This window comes from Spodoptera frugiperda, chromosome 20, assembly GCF_023101765.2.
Source record: "Spodoptera frugiperda isolate SF20-4 chromosome 20, AGI-APGP_CSIRO_Sfru_2.0, whole genome shotgun sequence".
NCBI lineage: Eukaryota > Metazoa > Arthropoda > Insecta > Lepidoptera > Noctuidae > Spodoptera > Spodoptera frugiperda.
In genome coordinates this window covers 5,508,943-5,535,021 of record NC_064231.1, presented here as the reverse complement: position 1 = coordinate 5,535,021, position 26,079 = coordinate 5,508,943, and the positions used below count along the sequence as shown (strand labels likewise).

The window sequence follows — 26,079 nt, the reverse complement described above, 5'->3', positions numbered from 1 at the left end:
ATATGATATCTCCAAATGTGATGTCGCGTGATAATAAGCAGAGTGTAGAAGTTGACCTAAAATATACAGGAAAGCCTCAAGATGCACAAATCAGCACACATTGAAGTAACAACAATGGGTTTTAGGGAAAATTGTTTTGTAATGGGATAAAAATGTATTATTAAACTTTTAGATTAATTGATTATTGCCGTCCTGGCAGTAAGCGTGTTGGCGTCCAAACACAGACTTATCAACGTTAAAAAAAAGTATTTGTCGGTTTAACTTGGCGTTGATGTGATGAGTCGCATCGTTGTGTCAGTGGAGTTCTATAGTGTTAAGATTTTATTTAGGTTTATTGCTAATAAGATATTGTTGATTTTATAATAAAAGTGTCCATCAATGGCAGTAATTTTATTTCTATTTGTATTAAAGGTCCAACAAAGTAGTTTCAAATTCCTGTGAGCAACCTACATGCAGCATTACTGACGTTAGCCGCATTACTGCAACCTCATTATCCTAATATTTAAACATTTCATATAAATGTTATAATTTTGTTTGTTACTCGGTTTTTTTGGGGATAAGCCCGCCACAACATAGTAATACCGCTGCTACTCCTGTAAGTCAGAGAATCAGAACCATGCAAACAACGGAACGCTGAAATCTAAGGAAAAGGCGTCTAAGTAAAATGAATAATTGTCTTGGATCCCGGAGAAAAAATTACCAAACAGATTAACATTTTTAGTTAGTTTTTTATTAGTTACATTTTTATTACAAAGTTAAGTAACATAATTAATGCAGCAGAAGTTATTTATGTTTTTGTCTGACTTTGGTGGATGGATGTTTAAAAATAGTAAAAATAATGTTTAATATACTGAATCTGTATCACTACTGTATTAAACTGGTCATTATTTAGTTACCTATTGACAAGCAATGAGGTACAACACAAATAAAATAAAGTCAGTTTTCCTAAGTTATCATTCAGTTTAATACATTCTCTGAAGCAAATACATACATTATTAATAAAAATCGTGTGTCTGCAATACAATATAATACAATATACAGTCTGAGTTGACGCACCACACAAGTTACTGGCCCTGCCTCACTGCCACACGGCGAGCGCAACACAGATAAGGAAACGAGATAATAATAATTTTGTTTGAAATATAATCAAAACAAACCATAGCAATGTGATTACTATCCACAAATCAGAATCACACGGTTTGCAGTTGTTTAAACTTCTACGTGTTTTACATATGGCCACCGAATGTAAACTGATACGTAATGAAATTTTACCTCAAGTTCATCATCTTCTCCATTGGAGTAGTAAATAACCCGTACTCCGTATATTTAGCCAGCATTTCATCGACTCCAAAAATTGCAATTCCTTCTTCAACTCCCTTACAACTAGGATCTTCAACAGCTACAGCCCTTCCAGTAGTATCGAGGAGAACGAAGCCCACAGTTGCAGCTCATCGCCAGAACCAGTACTATGACCTACCGGATTATGGGTCGAGCCCTGCGGAGCCGCCAGTATTTGGGCAGGAGGAGAACACGTTCCCAGGCGAAGAAGTACCCTACCCTGAGATCCAAGATACTTCTCCTCAAGATGATCTTCTAGACGGGGAATTTGCATTACCAGGTGAAAGTGAAACGCTTACCATCCAAGAGGCTGTACCGTTGCCTAGTGTTGGAGATCAGGATCAAGGGCTGCCTTTTGAGGCCGAAATTTACGACACGGACCCACAAACTGCACAGGATTCGTATGTAACGTCGCGTAGTTCCACATCACAAGTGACGCCTGCGCCCGCTGTTTTCAGGGCTACTGCGGCGACTCCGAAGACAACTTTAAATTCGTTACTTCGTGATGGAGAAGTAATAGATCTCTTTCCAAAACGGGTCGTAACCCAAAGCACATACCCGTTCTTCCCGGATGGTTCCACACCGAAAAAAGATCCTGAACCAGTTGAGACTTTAATGTGTGGTATTGCGAAATGTCTAGAGCTTAAATGGAAAGATCAGTTTGAAAGAAGATCTAATGGAAAGAATTATTAAACTTTCGGGCGACGGACAACAGAAACTTGATGAAAAGACCAAAGTTATTAAATGCTAGTTGGTAACCAGCAACGCCAGCTGTATACGCGAAAGGCGAAACATACTACTACATGCACCAAAATCAACATTAAATGTAAGACTGCACGGTTGGCCGGCCGGCTGCCGCGCAAGGTGCAGCCGGTTCTATTGCCGTACGGTGCAACTCTGTGTGATCCATAAATCTGGTCTGGTCTGGATGTTATGTCTATGTGAAATTGTATGTTTGTAAACGTACCCACGACACTGGAGAAAATACTAGTGTTAAAGAAAAACAAAATTACAATTTTGTCTACTACTAATTATTAAAACTATAAATAATTGTTTGATTTTTGGTTGCATTGTTTGATTTTGTTAATTTTCACCAGTTTAGTGGTTGTTTGAACGAGTTAATCTCCGGGAACTACTGGTCCGAATTTAATAATTATTTTTGTATTGGATAGTCATCGAGAAAGGCTATAAAAATTCACGTTACGATCAATGTCGAGCGAGCGGGTGAAACAGGGCGGGAGTAGCTAGTTTATTATAATCACATCATTAACAGTGACTTTTACAAGTTTTGCTATAATCTCTAACGCAGGGCTGGTGCGCTGAAGATCGCAATTAACAAGGTTTGGTCGGTGTCCACAAACTAAGTATGTTGCTCCTTAGTCGGCACTTAATTTTTAATTTAGGTACGTTCATTACATTAATTTAACTGTAAAATGTATGTGTTATGCATTATATTAAACGAGTAATTGCAATTATATTAAACGAATGCTGAAATAAAAGTTTGTTGACTTTTCAATACACTTTTTGATATCAGTTATTTTTAGTTTTATACAATTATTTGCTAAATATTTAATTCATAACAGTATTTTTTTGAAATATTTGTTTGTCCAGTCGGGTTGCCTTGCCAATCGAGTGGTCACGAGATTATCTGTTAGTTAATTTTATCCAGAACTTATTAGGGGCTTTTGAAGTTGACTCAAAGTTACTTACTAGCTTTGCCCATGGCCTTAAAAATCTTATACATAAGCATGTCGACTTTTTTCGACCGCGTCAACATTGGCGGTCCCTTATTGGCGGTCCCGGAAGCGCGTACAGTGGCACATGCTAAGTCTCCGCTGGTCCGAGTACTCACCATGCTCAATTCTCTCCTGATTTCAGGATAGATGTGTGTCGTGAATGATTAAGATTTTGTGAGAGGATGGATGTTAGGTAATAAAAAATAATATTCTGTATTTTGTAAAGATATGTTTATTTTTTGTGTTTATGTTTTTTGTCTATGTTTAATTACTATTTAGGTGTATTTTTTTATTTTTTGTTTTTTAGTTGTATCTTAACGTTAACTATTCTATTGGCTGTATAACGTATTGACGTAAGCTGTAATGTTATATATGTAAACATCTAGAGTTTCGTAACTCTCTTTATTTCATTTAAAGCGCCATCAAATACCTACTCATAAAATATTTTGCATGATGGAATGTACAACGCAAAAAGTTTCAAAGTATCAAATAATAATTTGTTTAAAACAAAAACCACAGCGGAACAAAATAATGTGATTGATTTTATACCACGCCTGCTGCTCAGTACCAACTACGATATATTTTTATAATTCGACATGCACAAATGTAGTTGCTATGTTATTGTAGTTTTAATTCTACATCCAGTGAACTTGGCATTTTTTAATTTAAGCGTGAATTTTTCACCACACTTGTTCGTGTCAGCTGCATCGAATAACGTTACTGTGAACTTGTCAAGTTCAGCCGTCATCAGTAAACCTTGTGGGGTGGGGTCAGCCAACAGTAGTTGCAAGGAAGTTAAGAAATTGCCGCCCAAGCTAACACTACTTAAAAGTACCACCAGGAAACTGAACACCTTACCATCGACCACTACAAAATTTAAGGAGAAATCTTTAATGGTGCAACACGTAACCGAGACGCTGGTCAATACAGGAACTATCCCAACGGGAATATATTCAACAGTGGTGAATGAACAAAGCTTACCAGAGACTGCCGCAGCACCCTCACCGGAGATGACTCTTGCAAGTGTTCATATTCAACATGAGATTATTGAGAAACCATCATCTACTATGAAAACTATGAAGTCTCAAGATAGAAAAATACAAGATCCAGTGCCTCAAACGGCTGTGACTAGAAGGGTCAGAGGACAAGTGAAGAGGGCGCACAGGGTGAACGTGACAGTCCGCCGCGGTCTGCGTTACGGGAACCGGGTGCGACCGTACACACCTCGTTCGTACTCTCGAGGGCCTATCAATTATTGGACAAATGAACTTTCGGGAAAAATTAAATTGAATCAGAGAAGAATTCGTACACTGAGCACTTATCCCTTCTACCCAGATGGAACAACACCCGAACGGGAGCCGGAACCAACAGAAATAATAATGTGTGGTATCGCTAGATGCTTACAGCTTAACTGGACAGACCTGCCGGAGGAAGAACAGCCCAAAAACCTGCGGCAGAAACCCAACGCGAACTACCGACCACCGCCGAGCACCACCACTACCGCTGCTTACGAAGAAGCAGACCAATTTGTTATAGAATAGGGAGTTCCAGACTGACAGGAACCTTTCAGAATTCTCGTACAATAGACAAGTTCAGAATGCTGAAGAAGTTCATTGGCTGCATTTGGCCCTTGGTGTATCTAGAGATCTCCAAGTTATATCAGTAATGTTGCTTTTAATTAAGTCATTAAATACTAAGTTCGAGAGAAGAATTTTGTTAACGTTTCCCTGAGAACTGTCTGTAGAACTATATTGGTTAAAAATATCTAAATATATTTGTAGAGTTAATACGTTTAATATTGTACATTTTTTAAAGATAATTTTAATAAACATTTATTTTAACCTATAATCAATGGATAAGTTTGTATTAAAATAAAGTAATTGTCATTTCTTAGTTACTATATAATATTTACATAACTATTTTCTAGTTTACATTGCATTGTATTTTACAAGTATGCTGGTTTTAGGATTCTTCACTCTGTTTTTTGACTGAAATGACATCGTAGGTACTTTTCAAGGAATAGCAAATAAACAGTCTTATAATACTGATAATGATATCTTAACTAACATTGGTAAACTATGTCGGGATCCATAATACTGTTGAATATAATAAAGGGAACCTAGAACTCTGCTTCACTCGAATTGATTTTTTTTATGGAATATGAGGCAAACGAGCAAGCGTGTCACCTGATGGTAAGCGATCAGCGCCGCCCATGGACACCCGCAACACTAGAGGAGACACAGGTGCGTTGCCGGCCTTTTTAAAAAGGAGTATGCTCTTTTCTTGAAGGTTTGTATGCATTTATTATGAAATGCACTGCATGTGATATTGAGAGATAAGATATGTCATGTGATTGTTCCTACTGAAAAGCGAGGTACACTTTTGTGATTTGTAAATAATATTTTTTCATGTACATAGAAGTATAATATAATTTTTGATGAGATTGTAAGCGGTTATAATACAGATAACTTTATTTATTAACAGTTTAGATATTAACCTCAGTACGAGTTTCGATCTCGTTAACCGTAAAACAAACTCCTACTAAGCCAATCAGTCAGCCAGATCAGTAAAAATATTCAAAGTAAAACATCAAAGTGTATAAAATACACATATTTGCTTCATAATATAATTACAAGTGCAGTGCTCAAAATCATAAAAAAAGTAATTATTCCTAAAGCAAAATATAATTGTTATTCCGTTCGCCATGTCGCCATAGATTATGATTGCAGAGTATATGTATACAGTATATAACATGCGTTCACCAGCGTGATGCGGAGTGCTGTACTGGTTTGTACAGTGATGCTAAACGTCCTGCAGCCAGCGACTCCATCCTCACTGCGGCGTCGACCACAGGTGCCGCTCATGGTCTTCCAGAACCCAGAAACCATACCAACCACGACTCTAACCACGAAAGATGAATTTCCAAAACAAAAGCCTATCTGTGGTCCAGTGCCATTCGCAGACTTGAGTTGTGAAATGCCAACTACTTGTTACAAGAAGGTGTACCCTCCGTATTTGGAGATACTGCATCAGAACGAGGACCCGCAGGTGATCTGCAACACTGTGCTACTGCCAGGATACAGCCGGCTTAATGCTCTGAGGACTACCAAAGACTTGCCGCCGATGTTGTACCCTGAGGAGACTATGAAGGTGTCCTCGCGTGGTACTCCTCGCACCACACCGCTGACCATGTCACAGTTTGTGACCAAGCCCTTACTAATGCGGACTCCGGGACAACGGTTCGGTACTCGGCGATTCCTTTCATCCTTCCTAACAAAACAGTCATTGCCTCTGGATAATTCTCCAAGTCAAGAAGATTTGTTTATTAAGTTGTTGTAATTTGAACTCTATGTATAGTGAATTACGAGTTTGATATTGTATTATACCTATTGTTACTCTTTAATGATATACTTTTTAATCAAATCTTAAATCGTTTTTCTGTGGGCATGGTGATAAAAGTCAAATGCCTGAATAGTAAAATAATATATTTAAGTGGTAGTTTTAATACACTCGGCGTCACAAAAATCGCACCTCTTGGAAAATTGTAAGTTTAAAACATGTCCCGCCAGTAACGAATTCATTTCAATTGACAAATTGATTTATTGAAATTATAAAAGTAGGTAAAATGGTGCTGAGCTACACTGAGATACACGTCGGTCCACGTCTCCAATAACAGATACATGTAGCTGTAAAGTAGTAAGCGTTGTCAATATTGGCCATGCACACGGTATTATATTTATTGTAACGGACGGACATAAAAACCGTCAGGCGTGGGAAACGTGCGCGGGAATATGAAGAAAGGGGATTTACCCTTGTCAACCGTGAGACGGGCCCCGTAATAACCGTGAGCAACCCGGATAAAAGGAACTCAATAACAACATCTCTTGATACAACGCTGCTGCCGGTCTGCTGGTGGTCTGGACCACGAGCCTCCTGCCCCTCACTGCTAACTGCTCACATCTGCAAAATCTTAATAATCCCATCGCCTCATTTTAATAACTGCTTCGTATGGTTAAATGCCCATGCCAGTTACACATTCTTGAGGTTTTTCATTTTTAATGTTAAGTACGACTTTCATCCTTGTAACTTTTCCTCAGTTTTGTTAATTGTGAGTTTGGTGTAACTAGAGGCCAGAGTGTCGTGTTTACTATGGATAATTCGAGACCGTATTACTGAAATTTTAACAAAATATCCTGAATCATGATATCGAGATTTCGATTTTCGAGATAGGTAAGATCATTGGCGAACGTACTAACATAATGTAAATAAATGAGGACACCTACTCAATATTGGCATTTATTTCAATCGCGCGTTCGTGCGAATGCATCTTATAACTGAAGAAAATTAAAAAAGGAATGGGTCAAATATAACCGATGAAATTATTTTCACAGCAAAACACAACAATGTGCTGTGGATTAGGATTAAAATTATGATTAACTTACTTATCGTTGTAGTCGCGCCGCGGCTTGTCTTGTACCGGCATTTTCCAAAACTATGTCCGCTGCAGACATACATAAGTGATGTGGTGCATTATCCTCTACTACATAGCAATCATTGAGTGCCCGGTGTCTTCCAACGTGTTCCCATTCCGTTCCGCAATGGACATGTCCAACGTTTACAGAACAAACATGATGCAGCCTGTCCGCCTCGCGCAGCCGTCGCCACAGCCAGCGCAACCACCGCCGAGTCAGAGGCCTGTGTGTGGACCTGTTCCTTTCCCGGGCTGCGAACAACCTACCACTTGCGTAGAAAATAGACAATTGTCAGCATTACACAACAATTACCAGCGGCTGTGTTACACCATCCGAAGGTGGCCGGGCCCGGTGCAGCAGATGATGTCCACCCCGCAAGTGCAGAGATACCCTGTCATGAGGCCACCAGTACTGAGGCAGATGCCGCAACCCATGATCACATCAACCCGAATGCTTATGCTTCAGCAAAGGTCGCCTCGACTAATGGTGCCTCAAATGATGGCTTCGCGAACTGCTCAACAACCACAACATGTGTACAAACCGTCCAATAACTATTTAATGGGAAATAATCATCAACAAAATATGACAATAACACCCAGATTCGGGATCCAGAACCCCAGGCTCCCGGCGACGCCGCGCCAGATACAGCCCGTGACTCCGCAAGTGAAGCTACAGTCGTATTACTACCCGAGAGTGGAGCACGACTACCCGATCTTCCTGCAGGCCAACAAGACGGTGACCAACGCGACGGAGAGCACCGCGCTGCCGTCCACGGCGGCCACGCAGAGCACCACCAGCACCATGCCGCCGTACCCGGGCGGGGTGCCGCCCGACTCCGACGACAACGACGGGCCGTTCCTGCTGTGTGCCGGCGGCAAGGCCAAGTGCAACAAATACGTTTGGACCACTAAAAAGAAAACTCACAGCAAGAAAACTACGAAGGCTTTGTTGTTATGGACTATTTAATCAGTTCCAGGTTCAAGCTAGTGCAGAGACGTTAAGTATTGCCTAGAATATACCTAATTGCTATTGATACGTTGCGACTACAACATTGCGAAATTAAGTGTATTAGATATATTATTTTGTTTAAGTTACTAATGTATAAAATAAAGTATTTTGTTAGATAATAAGTAAAATATTAATATTCGTAGTAACCAAATTATTTTTAAAACTTAGTTGATGTTTAAAAAATATATTAAATATCATACCCTATCCCTTCTGCTTCGTTCCAGTTGATTTGTCAGAGGTTGGAAGGATTATCCTCTCAATAAAATCCAAAGCGGTAGGTTGTGACAACATTTCTCGCCACATGATCGTTACTGTCCTAGATCACCTCCTACCTGCTATAACCCATGTTATTAACTTCTCCCTTTATTCCGGAACTTTCCCGTCCCTTTGGCGTAGAGCTTTTGTCCGTCCGCTACCAAAGGTCTCTACTCCCACTCTTCCTTCCCAATTCCGACCAATATCCATACTTCCTTTCCTGTCCAAGGTGCTCGAGGCCTGCGTACACAAACAACTATCTAGTTTTGTATACAGAAATGGACTAATTAGTCCATTACAATCTGGCTTCAGACCAGGCCACAGCACTACTTCAGCCCTCCTTAAAGTGACTGGCGATATTAGAAACGGCTTCGAAAATACCAGAGCCACAGTCCTGGTTTTGGTTGACTTCTCGAATGCCTTCAGTATGGTCAGTCACGACATCCTTTTAGGTATCCTATCCCACCTTACGGTCTCTGGCGAGTCACTGGAATGGTTTTCTTCTTATCTTCAGGAGCGTCAGCAGTCGGTCAAACATGGTGACTCAACATCAAATTGGCGCGAATTAAAAGCTGGCGTTCCTCAAGGCGGCATACTTTCACCTCTCTTATTTTCCATATTTATTAATTTAATCACCTCAGAACTTCAGTGTTCGTACCATCTGTATGCCGACGACTTGCAGGTTTACTGTCAGGCCGGCTTTGACGACTTACCGAGCGCCATCACTAAAATTAATGCTGACTTGTCTGCCATCAGCAGCTGGTCGGCACGTTTTGGGATCGCGGTGAACCCCAATAAATGCCAGGCGATCATCATCGGAAGCTCTCGGTCTCTGGGAAAGGTTGACAATACATCGCTACCGCCTGTTGTCTTCGACGGTGCGATCGTGCCGTTCAGTGGTGACGTCAAAGATCTCGGGTTACTCATTGACAGCAATTTGAACTGGCAGGCACAAGTCACAAATGTGTGCAAAACGGTCACCGGATCACTGCGGTCTCTTTATCGCGTTAAGAACTTGCTTCCGTCTACCACCAAGTCAATGCTAGTGCAGGCCTTATTGTTCCCTATTATAGATTATGCGGATGTTTGTTATTACGACCTGAATGCAGATCTCCTCAATAAACTTGACCGTCTTCTGAATAACTGCATTCGATTCGTTTTCAACCTGCGTAAATATGATCACGTTTCTGCACATCGGATGCAATTAAAGTGGCTGCCCATACGCCAGCGCAGGGAGCAAAGGGCGCTTACCACACTTTTCTCCTTCCTCAACTCAGCTTCTTCGCCTAGCTATCTTTCCTCTCTTTTTCAGTACACTTGCGCCAACCACAGCAAATATCTACGCTCTTCCAACAACCGTCTCCTTCAATGTCCTACACACCACACTAAATTCCTTCATTCTTCTTTTTTTATCCAATCCATCTTGCTGTGGAACGCGCTCCCCACCGATGTCAGGATGCTGTCTACTCGTTTGACGTTCAAGCGGAGAGTTCGGGAGCTTCTTCTGAAGAGGTTGTCAGAGTCTTCATCATGATCATCACTATAATTAGTATGTATATATTATATGTAAATAGTATATGTATTGTTATTATGTAGGTTTATTATTTTTCCATGTTATTTAAATATATATATATTGGTACATATTTGTGTAAGTAAGTATATTCTATTTTTCCACCTGAGCTTTTCTGTATTTACTTGCTACATGCACCTACCACTAGTTTTTCACTGCATCACCTAAAGGTTTGGCTGGTAGAAAATGCCTACGGCATTAAGCCCACCTTGTACACTTTGATGTGCATAAAGAGTAATAAATAAATAAATAAATACCTACTAAACAAAAAAGTGAGATATAAAAATAAAGTTTAAAAAAGACGGCGGGCACACAGTGCTTGCGCCCGACCAGAACCAGACCTGAGCGTACGGCGCGTTCCGTTCCGTGCGTGTCCCAAAGAGCTATCAAACCACCATAGATGGACCTAGTAAGGCTGATGCCTGATACGGAGCCGCGGATTTCCTAATGGGTTTCTAGGGCACTGGTTCGAAGCAGGAGTACAAACAGGGTGGTTTTTAGTAGGTAAAAGTCTGGCACTCACTCTCGCCTCACCCAAGGCGGGAGGAGTCATTGGAAAATGTTCCACCAATAAATAAAAGCTGTAACGTTTGAAATTGTCATAGTACATTGTCACAGTTTGTACATAGTATTACGTCACAATAGATAGAAACATCGAGTGCCCGAGCACAAGTAACTCGTAAAAGTAACAAGACCGCACCCGAAGGAAAAATATGATATTGCTTTTAAATATGAAATATTACGCCCAAAGTGTTCTCGTATTATGAAGAAAAAGGGTTGGGGACGTGACGGCCGCGGAGAGCCCGCGACTGTTTCTGTGTTTATTGTCAGAACTATACATTCCCTTGAAATGTGGTTTTTATAAATATATTTTTTATAGATTTATGGATTTTTAAGTATACCAGGGATAGGTCAAGTTAGGTGTAAGATTTCTAAATGTAAGTGTCGTCTAATTTATATTACAACGAAATTGTAGGTACTAAATATAGTCTAAAAATTTTGGATTTCTTGAAAAAATACCTTAGAACACCAAATAACTTACTTTTTAGGAAGTAATATGTCACTCAGTCAGGTATTATTAACAATCATCAGTACTAAACTACAGGACATGGTCCACAACCTACAATATACATTTGTCTGGCAAATAAAATATTTCACAGAATATGTATTTCAGTGGAATCGTAAGTAAGGTCCCGTATCGTAGCGAGATAAGGCGGGCAGTGGAGCGAGAAATGGTACAAGTGTCGGCGGGCCGAGCCTCCGAGCCCCGCACATGTAATACAGGATCAACTACACTTCATCATGTCACTTCAGGGAACTGAATGTTCTTTCTCAATGGTGCACATCATATTATGAAATGTTCTTTTCGAGAGTTACGAGTTGGCATTCAATTGCCATTTGTCTCGGGGTTGTTCTACCAGTTGTAGTTAACGCTGAGTGCGTTAACTGGTTATTAACACGTCACATTCAAAACCAATATAGAAATTTGATCAAAATGTTAAGTGTGGGAGAGCCATGTTTCAGCACGAATAGGCCGGTTCGACTGGAGTGATACCACGGCCTCGCAGATAACCGACGTGAAACAACGCTTGCGTTGTGTTCGTGAGTGAGGTTATCGAAGGCTCAATTACCCCTCCTTAGTCTTCCTAATTTCCGAATCTTTGCTGCTTAAATTTCTAACCTATAAAATCCGGCAATGCATTTGTAACGCCTCTGGAGTTTCGGGTGTCTGTGGACGGCGCCGATTATTTAACCATCAGGTAACCGTAATGTAAATGATTTTACTGTCTTTTCCCTTAAATAAACATGAAAAGATAACACACAGGATTCGAACCCCAGTAGTAATCATGATAGTAATAATAGTACGTCGTATAATAAATAAAGCTTACTCCCGTACTATGAATAAAGTGTGTGTGTGTTTAAACTTGAAACGATTTGTATGAAAATAAATGCTTTACAAACAACTCGATCGGTGTGTGTATCATCGGAGAAGGGATAAATAAAGCAGCACATTACAGGCCCGATACTGTGGGAGTGTTTCTATCAACATTAGCCATATATTTGTATCGTTAGCCCGCGGACCCCGGCCCCCGACCATTAAGCTTTCTGTTTTAACGCCACTTGTTTTTCCAACTGCCACGAGCCACTTTAACAAACAGTATTTATTTTCTGCTTCCGATCGGTCGGTTGTTTCAAGAAAAATTCGTTAGCTTCCCTCCTACTTCGGCTGAATTTCGATTAGAAAAAGACAAAGAGCCGATTGCAGAGCTATTGAAAGTAGGGAATCAATTAAAGCGAGCCATAGATTCTCGGATGGCGATAACGTCTGTCAGTGAGTGAGAGCAGCGATAAGATTGTCTGCGCGACCCGGCGCGGCCGGCGCGCACTTTTAATTATTTCAAACGTTTATCGCTATCACGTGTCTCCGTACCAGCCGCTGCAGCCGCGCCATGGCGCCCACACTCCTGCTTCTCCTTTCAAAATACGACTTGAGTAAGGAACCCTTCAGACTGGTTACAGTAAAAATCTTCTCCTTTTAATACTAATTTTATTATAATGCATTTATTTACATTTCCAAAATCACACAAACTGTACAATAAGGGTATACATATAAACTAGTGATATATCTCTTATTTTTAATAAAAGATATTTATAATTTATACATTAACATATAATATATCTATGTTAGGTCGAATTAACAAATAATATTCAGATACGAAGATATATTACGTTTAAAATTTTCATTATTTTTATTTACTGTGCATTAAATTTATATTTACAATTTGACAAGCGTGAGTAGCAAGCTTGGTTATACTATTTAAACAAATCACGAGTTATACACAAAGTTCATATATTAGTCAGATAACACAAGAGGGAGTTGGAAACTACATTAAGTTTATGAAAGGAATATTGTGTGTAGTATAAATAAGTGTGAAGATCTTATCTTTGGCACAATATCATGAGGATTATTCTACGCGAAGCACTGAATCACAAATATTCGTGTGCCGGCAGACTAGTCGTCTGCGGAAGGACAATGCACGTATAATACGTAATGTATAATTTAAAATGGAAATGGGAGTAGGAAATACCGAGTAGGTTAACGAGGTTCATGAATAATTACATCGAGCTATTGTGGAAACCCGTGTGCACTGATGGAGGAATCTCAAATAGTGTTCCATTGAATCACAACGTTTTGCAGATTATTTCAAACTCTCTGCGGCAACAAACAGTCAGCAGCCGGCGCTGACAACTCAGCTGTTTCCAACGTTCACCATTTTTTGATTTACATTTTAATGAGCAAATAGGCTATACGCTTAACTTTCAGAAATGTGGTAAAAAGAGATGATTCAAGGTTTGTTCCTATTTCCAGGTTAGTATTATAAAGTTATGTAAACAATACGATGGAACCTTACACCTATACCTTACGCTGGTATTTGAACTAAATATCGTTCGTATTTGTATAAAATGATCTCTCACATACATTCGTTCGGGATATGACATCACAATTTCGGGATGATATGTTTCAATTTTACATTAAATAACATTAAAATTAAACATCGATCACATTCACAGGAAGACGAATCTAAAACTTGACAAACAAGAAATGAATGTGTTGTCATAAACACTAGGGTATAATGAAATTAATGGTGTAACAAACTGAAGGTAAAATAACATGTAGTTACACGATGAGGTCCACTTGTACTAATACAATGATCGCCAGGAACGATTGCCGCCAACAGTGGATCCGTCTCGATCCTGCAACAAAAGAGACATCTTTGCTACAGGTGAACTGGAAAACTTTATTCTAATATTATATCCTACACACGATTATTAAGATATCGAAACGTAACATTGAAAAAATAACAAAATAAAAATAAACAGTCTTAGAAAAAAATCAAATGATAAAAAAGTACTTAAAAAAGGAAAATGACTTCCATTTAAATAAACGGGACATTTAAATCGTCAGTTGTCGGGGCCCGCGCGCCGTGTACATTGGAGTGGCACGCCGCGGCACGCAGTGAGCTGTACTGGCGCAGGTACTGGCGCGGTATCGGCCGAACGGTTCCTTCCTTGTAAATACATCGCGCGTCGCTGAGACCATTGTCGCTATTTTTGTTTACCACGATAAGAGCGTTTCAACAGCTTACGGTCTACTTTCCGAGCTCCGCGAACAATGGGATTTGTTTTGTTTACAACCCTGATGTGTTTGAGTTCGTGCGTTATTTTACATAGCACCATAAACACGGGCTCTTTGTGATACCTATCTCACAGATTATGATAACACAATCCAAACGGATTTGGCGTCATATTGTATTATTGCTATAGTAATAAATTGTACTGAGGCAATGATTTCGCTTCCATGACGGGACGTAAGGGTTGCGCGGTTATAAATCAATCGCCAATATTCGCACACAACAAAGCGTACCGGAGGTAAATAAAGCCAAATTCGAGATAAAGATATTCAAGTTTCATATCCCAATATTTATTCAAACGTTAGGCGTCTCTATTTGATATCATATTATTCGGCTGTTCAAACACTTTTTCGTGGAGGGCGAGAGCTGCAAGAATTGATTGTACGCGGTCTGCACTGAATATTTATGAGGGTTAAGTGTGTATGCGAACTCGTTGAATGTTTAATCTCTATTTGGGTGTACGGGAAAGCGAGCCGGGTGGATCTCAACCGCAGTAGTCAAGACTGTGCTAGGGCGGAGACACACCGACACACGCTGCGCACTTGTCTGTCGCACGTGTCGTGTGTGTGTGTGTGCGTGTGCGTGTGTGTGTAGACCGCAGCGCCTGGGCCACTGTTACAATAATAATGTACTTGGAAATGTTCCTGCCAGTGTACCCTCGCCCCGTCGTCGGGTCGTGACTAAATCTAAAACTATTTCTTTGTAATTTCCCCCAAACTTGTGAAAACAGTCTGTCAGTTACATTCGGATGGACTTTTACTGAATTTATATGCTACACATTAAAATCTGTTTATATATAGGCCTATTGTCACGTCGATAAGTACGAAAAACAAGTTATATTGGTACTACTAGAGTTATGTGCTTTGTAAATGAGAATAATATTTCCCTGCAAAGCCTTTGTTAACATATTACATGAAGAAAATAACAATCCACAATATTTCTTGCATATTACAGCATGCTGCCATAAACTAAAATGATACAAGCATGAGTGATGTAGCAGCGACGCCAGTCGCGCAGACAAATAAAGTCGTATGCGCTCACGGCCGGTAATGCGAGTGGATCCACAATTCCTCGTGCAAAGATAAAAGCCCGAAATGCTCTTAGCATTTGGAGTCATTGAAACAATAGCGACGTTCAGGCCTCGTAACATATTCCACGAGCCATTCCGCCGCGACTCCTCCGGCCACATTTATTTTTTACCATGAGTCGGGAAAGAGACGTTTTTAATAATGCAGTATATTGTAACAAAGAACACAAAGAGGTAAGTAAAGCCTCCTGTGAGTCGACTCGCTTTGTGCGCTATTATATTAAAGGCTTTATGTATTAAGTTTTGGTTGTTTGATGGATTGGTACTATTTGATGGAGGCGGAACTCACACAAACACAAATGTGGAACAAGGAAAACATAAGTACTGAGAGGTAAAGACGACAACAGTACTAATGCCACAAAAGTAATTGTAAGCATTATACTATCATTAATGTATTATTTGATCTATTCACTAGTTGAATAGTTGTGATAATAGAACTCCGTAGACTCTTTTTAACATCATTCTATCTAAACCGAAGGACACAAACCGTACACCACACGAGAAGTGTATTCGGAATGTAAGTAATATGATTTTCCTGCTCCGAGATTGCGATAAAATAAACATAACAATGTACGATGGTGCGTAAAATGGTGCGTACGATGCGTACGTTGCGTACGGCGGGACATAAGTTGCGGAGTCAACAATGCGTAAAGTTGGGGTTTGATCGTTAGCGGGCCGAGAGGTTAATAAACTGAGCGGTGTCGCCGGCGACACACCTCGGGGAATGTTTCCTTCAATATCTGACATGGCGACACATTACACACTCCGCTGCCCTCAGCCCACGGCTCCAATGTTGATGAAATGTTTGAAGCAACAGATTGATTCTCGTACGAACGGCATGACTGTCTGCTGATGTTTTTCCTCAAGATACTCAACAAATAATATTTTCCTGCCTGTATTCAACATGCTTCTAATATACTGTATGAAGTGTGTATGTCTTGAAGATCGCTGTAGCTGTAATGGTTTCTATTACACGAGCATGTTGTCACAACACATTAGACCTTAATGTGAGATATGATTGAAATTAACCAAAAAAATCTAAGGCTTCAGAATAGCAAGTTGATCGGTTGATCGTGATCCATTGGTGAGTTAGTTCGGGTTACCTGAGACGTGCTGCGGGTGAGGCGGGCGGTAGACGTGGTGCGCGGCGTCGCGGTCGGGCGCGCGGTCGAGCTGCGCGCGCACTACGCTCGGCCGCTCCGTGCCGGGCTCGGCGCGCGCCACGGACCGGCTCACGTTCACGCGTCTCACGCCTGCAACACGCCTCGTCTCAACATGCAGCTACCATGAATGTGGTCATACAACTACCAGCAGTTTTTGCCAAGGTGTAACACAATGTAAACGCATACAAACTTATCTCTGTGCTTTTGGAAATACAAGGAAATCTCTTGGAATTGACAACTTGGCATAAACTGCTGGCTACATTGAAACAATGATCATCAGTAATCAGTCAACCAATTTGATAAACATTATTTCAATACAAATGAAATGTTTTAATTTAAAAACAATGCAGATGGTAAGTATTTGAAACAGCTCGATGGAAAGCATACGAACAGAACTTGTGGCCCTGATTCCTAAAATATTTACCGGAGTGTAAGTGATACCACGGTTTTCAGAAAAAATCCAGCGTGAAACAACGAATGCGTTGTTTTCGTTGCATCTGTGAGGGTACAGTAAAAGGGCCAGGGTATTGTAACTCATCTGATGTTACAGGTATCCATAGCCGGCGATGATTGCTTACCATCAGGGTGATCCAACCCTGTTTAAATGCGATATTTAAATACATAGAATCCGTTTCCAACTTTATTTCGAAGCTAATGAAGAGAACATTGGTCTAATAACCTAATAACAAAAGGTTGTCGCTTCACACCGGCCAGTGCGCTGGCGCCGCGCGTATTATCTCGAAATTGCAAAAGGTTTAATCATTGCGGGTGATTTTAATGCGCTCATCGGCGCTCGGTAAACTATCGCTCTAATTAACATTTTAATGACTTGTTTTACGATAGCCCTCGTAATTACGCACATGTAATTTTATCTTCTCTCTATCGTCACCCACACGTTTCACGCTTTATAGTTTTAATTCCAACTGATGGACTCCGTTAATTATGATAACTAAATTGTAATATGCAATAACGACTGATTTCATCATTCTATTAACAAAGCTATTAGTGTTACGTTATGCTTATAGCGGACTATTTTTTTTATTGGGATAAGTCGGTTAAATGAGCATACAGATCACCTGATGGCAAGTAATCGACGACACACCACAGGCGTTACTAGTATTTATTTATTAATTCATCACCATATTTACATCTATCATTTGCTGGCCTTTGAAAATTAGGAATTTGAGGATTGTTGGAGATTCGGGGATTAAGAATATTGGTTAATTGGGCCTCCGGTAACCTCACTCATACAACGAAACACAACGCAAGCGTTGTTTTACATCAGTTTTCTCTAAAACTTTGGTTTCACTCCGGTCGATTCGTGCCGAAGATGGTTCTCCCACATTTATGCATGGTGAATATTTATTTTAATAGTCGTCATTATGTCTCCACTATATTAACTATGTGTTTGCTTTATATTTCAAATTGTGAATAAATTAATACCTAAACAGTGAACCCTACGTACACCACGAGTGTAAATATTTACATTAGTATTTACGACTAACTCGTAAAAATATCAAGAAATATGTTTTAATCCAAATATATCTCTCCCTGACAGGGTAGGCAGGAGTCAACACGAAAGTTAAATTAGTAATTACTACATGTTTACTGTGTGGAAGCCACGCCAGCGCCGCAAACTTACACAACTTCGGAAATGTCAGAGAAATGCTAGCACGTGTGTGTTCCCATTGATTTCACTATGTATTTGGTGTTTTATATATATTTAGATGTGCTGCTGATCACCTGTCTGACGTCAGTCTTACTGTTGGTACCTAATAATGTTTGCCGTTTATTTGGGTACTTACAAACTTACTTCATATTTTTTGTCTACATTGAATTTACTGCTGCACTCAGAGACATGATTACTGAAACTATAAACTATAGTATTGATTTTGTATCGAAAACAATTGCTAAGGACTGTATTAAGTAACCTTTAAATGACTCTGAGTACGGCGGTAAGACATCTAAGTACTTGTTCATGTTATAGCTTTCAGGAAATATACCGTAAATTAATTATTATGACAGTAGCAATCGAAAGTAGCCGGCTCGTGTGTCGTCATATGCTGGTCATGAATATGAGCCTCTAGTATTGTTTGAAACTAATCGAGCTCCTCGTCAATCAATTACGTGAATGAGTCGAAAATAATAATAATAATTAATCTAATCACCAATGTTTCATTTTGGTTTAGATGTCTATCTTTTTCTAGTAAATAATTGCATTATCGACAGTACATTCAAATTATACCTAGCTATTAGCATTTAATTTTACATATGTCAGCTCATGAAGTTACCCCAATCTAAACAGATTAATGAATAGATTGCAACTTTATTGCGCATTAATAAAGTTAAAAATCGAATAACGACATATAACAGAGTATAGCTTAACGTGCAAGTGTCCGTCGGTAGCGATACGAGTATGAAGAAGAACTTACTCTCTTTGTTGGCGTTGCTTTTCATTTCCGTAGCCTTCGGCGACGTCGACGGCATCGGGATTTCTACGAAACAGAAAAATAATTTAATTATTTATACTTAACATGTCACATATCTGATGCAAATTAATCATGTTTTACCGATGTGAAACCATCCTGTACACAACTTATAATTAATTATTAATAAAAATATTTTGTTTTAAATATAAAAAATATACTCTAGAACTTTTATGTCGATCCAGAACTTCAATTTGCGTACGGGAATCGAACCCACCATGCATTGCCTAACAAGCGGAGGCATCTAGCAACAACATTATCTTTCAACATCGTTTTAAGAAATCTTGTAGCAATCTAAGCATAAGAAATAAGTAACATGAATAAAACACATAGTGTAGTCACAAAGTCTGACATCAGTAGCAAATGGTAGCGCGCTGTATCTCTGAGACTGAGCCAGTTGAGCCACTAATTACAATGAGAATACGTAATGCCTTTAGTTTCACTTACCGTACAGACGGATTGAACCCTCGGTCTCCCCGAGGGAATTTTTAGAGATGCACCTATAGTTGCCAAAGTCCCCCGTTTGTAGATTGCGGACTGTCAGCTTCATGTGGGCTCTGGGGGAATAGGAGGTACACATTAGTGGAGGAGTAACTTATGTTAGAGTATATTATTATGGTTAAATGTTAGTGTCAATGTGAGTACAATCAACATCAACAACAACAAGTCACAGTTCGCTGATAGACTCTATAGAAAAGAGTTTTGATTTTTTGACCATGATGAAAGCACATGACCCATGGCGCCCTGACGGTAAGTGGTAACCGTGGCCTATGAACACTTGAAACACTTGGGGCGTTATATGCGCCTTACTGACCCATAAAAAGCCTATGTATTTACTTTCATAAAGTGGTAAATAGTGTGATTTTATTATAACTTTTGTGAGACATAGTAAATTAGTTACTATGTTATCGGCTTACTCACGTAATAGATCAATCGACTACTTTCAAGCCATACTTATATTTATTCAGCTTATATTCATGAGCAGCATTATTTTCGCGACACACGAAGCGGCGGGAGTCACCGCGTGCATCGTGAGCAAACAGTTCCGTGAGTAAGCCGATAATAATTAATTAAGTATGTCTCACGATATTTATAATAAAACCATACTTTTTTAATAGGTTCTATGTTATTGCACAGCAGCATTTGGGCAGGTTACTGTGAAAATATTACTGAGTGTCTGGATTGTCGGAAATCGTGTGTTTGTTTAATTGTATACCTTTGCATGTATGTATATTATGACATAGTTTAGTGATAACTTGTTAAAGCGAAACTTTGATGAACCATATCATTATTATCATAAAACAACATTTCGCCTATTCACGTGTTTTCTCTGAAGTATAACCAGAGGTGTATGTATGGAACCGCCCACCATTTGCTATTTCATAATGAGCAGACCATTTCATCGTGTTATTACTCTCATATTAGTGTATTAGTGGGCGACTAGTTACTGAGATATTGGTATTTAATAAACCTTGTTTTATGTATACCTCTCAAATAATCCTATTTTAGAAATTAATACAAAATCTCATATAATTTCGTTCGGAGTTCCTACTTTTATTCTTCAACCATATTTGAGAATAAATTTCTTAGCTGGTAAGCTATATTAAAATCGGTTCAGTAGTTTTTAAACCTAACCTAACATTGACTGAGGAACAAACTGTGGAGGACTTCATTTTCTAATTGAATATGAGGATTTGTGAACTCTAGGCTAGCGCTACAGCTCTACTATTAATGGAGAAACAGTATCACAAGTAAAGAAGTGTACATAAAATAAATTACTTAAGAAGACGGGCTTCTTAACAGATTGCAATAATAAATTAATCATAATGTGAAATCTAATGGGCCATCCTATTTTTGCTCACCAGATGGCGCAAATGTAGGAAATGATGTTTTATGCTGCTTAAATGATAATTATTCAAATCGGACTATTAGTTTCAGAGATAAGCGCGTTCAAACAAACAAACTCTTCAGGTTTATAAGATTAATATTGTTTTATTTCCAATTTTCGCCTGGCAGGTTTAAACTCTGGCTATTAAACAGAGGTAAAGAAAAGCCAAAAATTCCCATTCTTTCTGCATCTGGGCGAACAAGCACACTACAATTACAACATATTTCCCCAATTGTACAAACCAACGTTGTAATATTATATATTTAGTATGTAGGTGCAGTATTTAAAGTAAAATTAAATACACTTTGACTGTCCACTTCGAAGAATAACCAGGCTGTATGATGTTACACGTATAATTAAGGATTAAAGTACGACAACGAAACGAAAGGTAAAGCCACACACAATGGCTGTTCCCATTAACAGTTTCTCGGAAGAGTATATTGGGTGCATTAATAAATAAATAAATTTATTCAAAGTTTTAACATAAATTATGGCCTTAAATCTAGACTCGCCAAACTGTAACGTTTGATGGCGAGAAATAACATATGATATGTTGCCAATGAATCCATTCTTTACTTACTTCGGGGCAATTCCATTCATAATGTAAAATTGCACAAAAAGGCTTAGTAGGAAATATATGTATTAACTTAACGTACTTTATTAAATGTAAAAACTTATTGAAATTGATTCCTTTGAGAGTATTCCTGGAATTAATAGTAAATAATAATTATCCTCACAGAAAGCTAGAAACCTCCATGTTAGAGAAATGCTCGTAGAAAATCCATAGTTTAGTATAATATCTATGTTCTGTTCAGATCTCGAAGTCAGTTGGAAGCTGAACATTAACATACACAGTTATTACGTGAGCAAATAGTTCTCTCGAATATTTTCTCTTCATTTCAATATTTGTTTTATTGAAACTCTCGTCCATTGAAATGGCTCAGGAGCACTAATAAACGTTAATACACTTTGTAGAATGGTGCTTGCTACCATTAGCTGGGACGGTGGGGAGTTGAAATTAATTTTGTAATGTACTGGAGGTAACAGCTCGGTGTGACGTCATCTTATCTTATCCATTTACTAAACTATCAACTTCATTATAACATCATTTTAAGTTTTGCTAGATTATAGTTAAAAGGTAAATTTAGTGTAAAATACTTTAGTATTAGGTCGTAATTGCTAATAAACTCTACAGAAGCGTGACGTCACGCAATGTTTCAATTTGGCACATTGCGTTGTCGTTTTGGTTTCTACTACGGTACATTTTGGTCAGTCGATTGGTCGGGTGCAAGACTTCCGAGGTACTATCTTCACTGCGATTTTTCTGGCAGTGAGCTACTTACTTATGTGTTTCAATTTTCTTACAAATGAATAAACACCTGTATTAAAATTTTCCGGTCTTGTACATACATGACTGGAAAAAGTTTGAATTTTTACTTATTTAGACCACATGCAACGTACCTGTATGAGTTCTCCTCGGTATTGATGGCGTACTTCTTGGTGGGCAGCACCATGACGTTGTCGTACACCCAGTAGGAGATGGCGCGCGGGTGCGCCTCCGTGTGGCAGTCCACCGTGACGTCAGTGCCGGCCGGAGCGCCCACCAGCTGGTTCGGCACCCAGATCATTGGGGAAACTGAAACAATGCATGTGCATTAAAGAAAGAAAACTTTGAAGGAACGAACGAGGCATGACTACGTGGCAGTTAATGTGTTAAAGAAAGGGAACAAGCGAGGTTTTAAGTTTCAGCAGATGGCTTCCTGATTGTGGTTAAGATCATGACAACTCATTAAAAACTAATAAAACACGCCAAATTATATAAATTTAGCATACTCATGTCATCGAAAGGAGAGTCAGTCTAATTTGAAATTGAATGGTTATTGTGAGGTTATTTAAAGCCCAGAAAGAAGATGATTACGACGTTTAAGCATGTATGTGTATAACTAGGGAATGTATATAATATGTACAACCTGTACCCCTTTAAAGAGCACCAACTCTATACGAAAGTATGCGATATAAAAGTTTACGAGGCGCCGCCGCGGCACAATTGATTGGACTTATACAAAGACTGTCTTCACCCACCTTGCACCGAGGCTATTTATAACACATTTTAAAATCAAATTTGTAGGAGACACAACAGCTCGTTGTCGTCGTGTTATTTATTTTAAGAATCTCAAAGATAGTGCCTCGTTGATCGAGTAACCAGCAATGGACGAATAGTGATAAGGAATTTTCTATTTCAAAAAACTTAGTAAGTACATAATGAAACAGTCACAATACGTCTGAATATCATGCCATTATAATATGGTAATAGACTGGAGTATTACACGGGCCTCTTGGTATAACTGTTGAAAATCGAGCGTTATATTTAGATCATCTCTGCCTACCCCTTCGGAGATTGAAAAGCCGAACGTTTATCTTCACAAAGCTATTCATATAACATTTTAAAATAAAATCAAATAGCTTGTCAAGCCAGCATTATTCAGGTCGCACGATGTTTAAAGAATATCAAAAGAGGTATGATAAAAATAATATTGGCTACATTTAAATACGTGGTCTGATACTTTTATTGTTCATACAGCCACGGGTTATGAGCCTCGTTCATTGTCTTTTTACTATAACTGATCTTAATCTACGTATTGTTATAATAAAATTGCGAGACTCTCTAACCTTTTATGAAAATACTTAAAGCTGATGTTTTAAAATTATCTATGCAGGCTTTCAGGTTTGGGATTTTTTGTCTTTTCACTTTTATCACTTTATTTTTTATACTTCAAACTAAGTCTGTACAAAAAATGGATTTAGTAACGAATTGATATTGATTTAGTTATGTAAGTTCTTAGTTTCGATACCTGAGTTAGGCAAGGTAGAAAGTTTTCATTGTCGATGAAAGACATTGAAAGGCGACATATAACGAAATATATCTATATAGGATCTTAATACCAAAAAACATAATAACTACTCGTAAGTATCTACACCTGTATTACAATAAACATAAAAAATCGATGGCTATTGCAGAAGAGCATATATGCTCCAATCTGTTTGTAACACGTGTGAACAGACGCTGCGAGTATACAGGATGAACGCGTGTGGAGCTCGGTCTCGTGATGGATAGATAGCGGGAGCTCACGCCTGCTGGGAGCCGGCAGCGATACTGATGAATCAATGTACGATACAAGATGTTATTTATAGTACTACGCTACATACACAATATTGGATACATTTAAAAAAAAACTATACTGTAGCGTAAAGCTGCTTGATTCTGGTTAGTATTTTTTTAAACTTCTCCGTTTTGCTTTACACATCAACATGTATGTATACCCTTTGTTCCTTAGTTATTTACGAGTACTTTCTATTGTCAAAGGTAAGCTGACATACAGGGTTCCGTATGGTTATCCAATCATGTCAGCTCTGCGACACTAGCTTAACGAGCGAGACCATCTCCGACATCATAATCCGTCGCAAAGAAAAAAGGAAACTCAACGAAATATTAACGTAACATTTCACAAAGTGAATTCCACAGCGACACGACACGGGACCGACACGGGACCGACACCGGACCGACACGAGCCGGAGCTTGCGTTACTTAATCTGACTCAAAACGCCCGTAGGACGGACAAACAGCTCCCGTCACAGATTATACAAATATGAATTTTCTATCACAATTCTCTCCTAGCTCTAAGTTTTAATCTAACTACAATGTTGTTAAATTGTATCGAGTTTCAATTGGCTAACTAAATTGTGAACAATACTGAAAATTTAAACAAAGGGCAGAAATGAAATGTCTTCGCAAACCTTGTTTTTGGCTAGAATTAGTCAAGGCCACAATCGTGTTGTAGCAACAATAACATAAACAGATAAATCTTAAATAAGTTCATTGTTAGATTGACTAATATTGTTGCATTAAAAAATTAACTAATTAATCATACCAAGAAGCTAGAAACATCAAATAATCCGAAGTAATTACGTCCGTTTTACTAATAACGACGTAATTAGAGAAGCTGAGCAAACTGAATCGCCTCAACATCTAGGTAAACACTAATATCATGGCAGATTGTTATCGACAACAATAGGTAAAGTCGATAGCCAATAGGCTATAGCGGTGTATTGAGGAGCCGGAACAAAAGCTAGACCGACCTAGGACACTACCTAGGCACATAACGATGATGATGTCTAGTTCCGTGCTGATCTAGTTAAACAGAGTGTGGCTAATGATTAGTAGGCAGTATAAGCTGTGCCAGTCAATTGCTAGAAACGCAGCAATGCAGTGCTGCGAGCGAACATCATGTAATTACTCGTACACTAGCACACTAGTAGACACTCGAGCGAACTCCACGAGAAATGCAAATGTGATTCTACGGCGTCATGCGGTTGAAAGGCAAATATGTTCAAATGTACTGTTGTATTAAATAACTAGGTGAACATGTGATCGTATTTACCACTCGATTTTCGTTAAATATTTCAACAAATGATAGCAAAAGGTTCGCACCCTATTAGGTACATGAGACTCAAGACTGGTGAAAAGTCGGTGTTACATATCAGCTCAGTCTACAGCTTTGAACAATATAAGGCGTGCTATGTTATTTACAAAACTGAGTATTTTGTTAGTGTGTACTGGTTCACTCGCAGCCAGCCTGTAATGGTGCCTATAAGTTATCAATTGAAGCAGCACTACGAATAGCTGCGCGTACATACAAACTTGAAGGAAGCAATTTATAAACTTTCAATAATGATGGATCGGCACGAAGTTTGCCGACTGCGCCCGAACTCACCCGACGATTTTTCACATAACGGCTAGATAATAAAATCCACACTTTGAAAACGTAATTCACAACGGTTGAGTTTATGGTGGCAATTTTCACGAGGCATTATACTCCGCACCA

The 26,079-nt window shown here is 39.0% G+C and overlaps 2 protein-coding genes across 5 annotated transcripts in view; one reads left to right on the top strand and one right to left on the bottom strand.

Annotated features, from left to right (window-relative positions):
- Window positions 1-26,079, top strand: part of LOC118261778 (protein vestigial) — a 337,798-nt gene that overhangs the window by 184,217 nt on the left and 127,502 nt on the right. The gene's annotated exons all lie outside the window — the stretch shown is intronic.
- Window positions 12,914-26,079, bottom strand: part of LOC118261816 (lachesin) — a 70,710-nt gene continuing 57,544 nt past the window's right edge. For 3 of the 4 annotated variants that reach the window (XM_035572783.2, XM_050701705.1, XM_035572781.2), the window contains exons 7-11: window positions 22,658-22,832; window positions 19,756-19,865; window positions 19,255-19,317; window positions 16,763-16,912; window positions 12,914-14,135 (exon numbers count right to left, since the gene is read on the bottom strand). In XM_035572783.2, the coding sequence (XP_035428676.1) occupies window positions 14,059-14,135; window positions 16,763-16,912; window positions 19,255-19,317; window positions 19,756-19,865; window positions 22,658-22,832 (575 nt within the window). In that variant the 3' untranslated portion in view covers window positions 12,914-14,058. The remainder of the gene's footprint in view (window positions 14,136-16,762; window positions 16,913-19,254; window positions 19,318-19,755; window positions 19,866-22,657; window positions 22,833-26,079) is intronic. The other variant, XM_035572784.2, reaches the window with a different exon arrangement.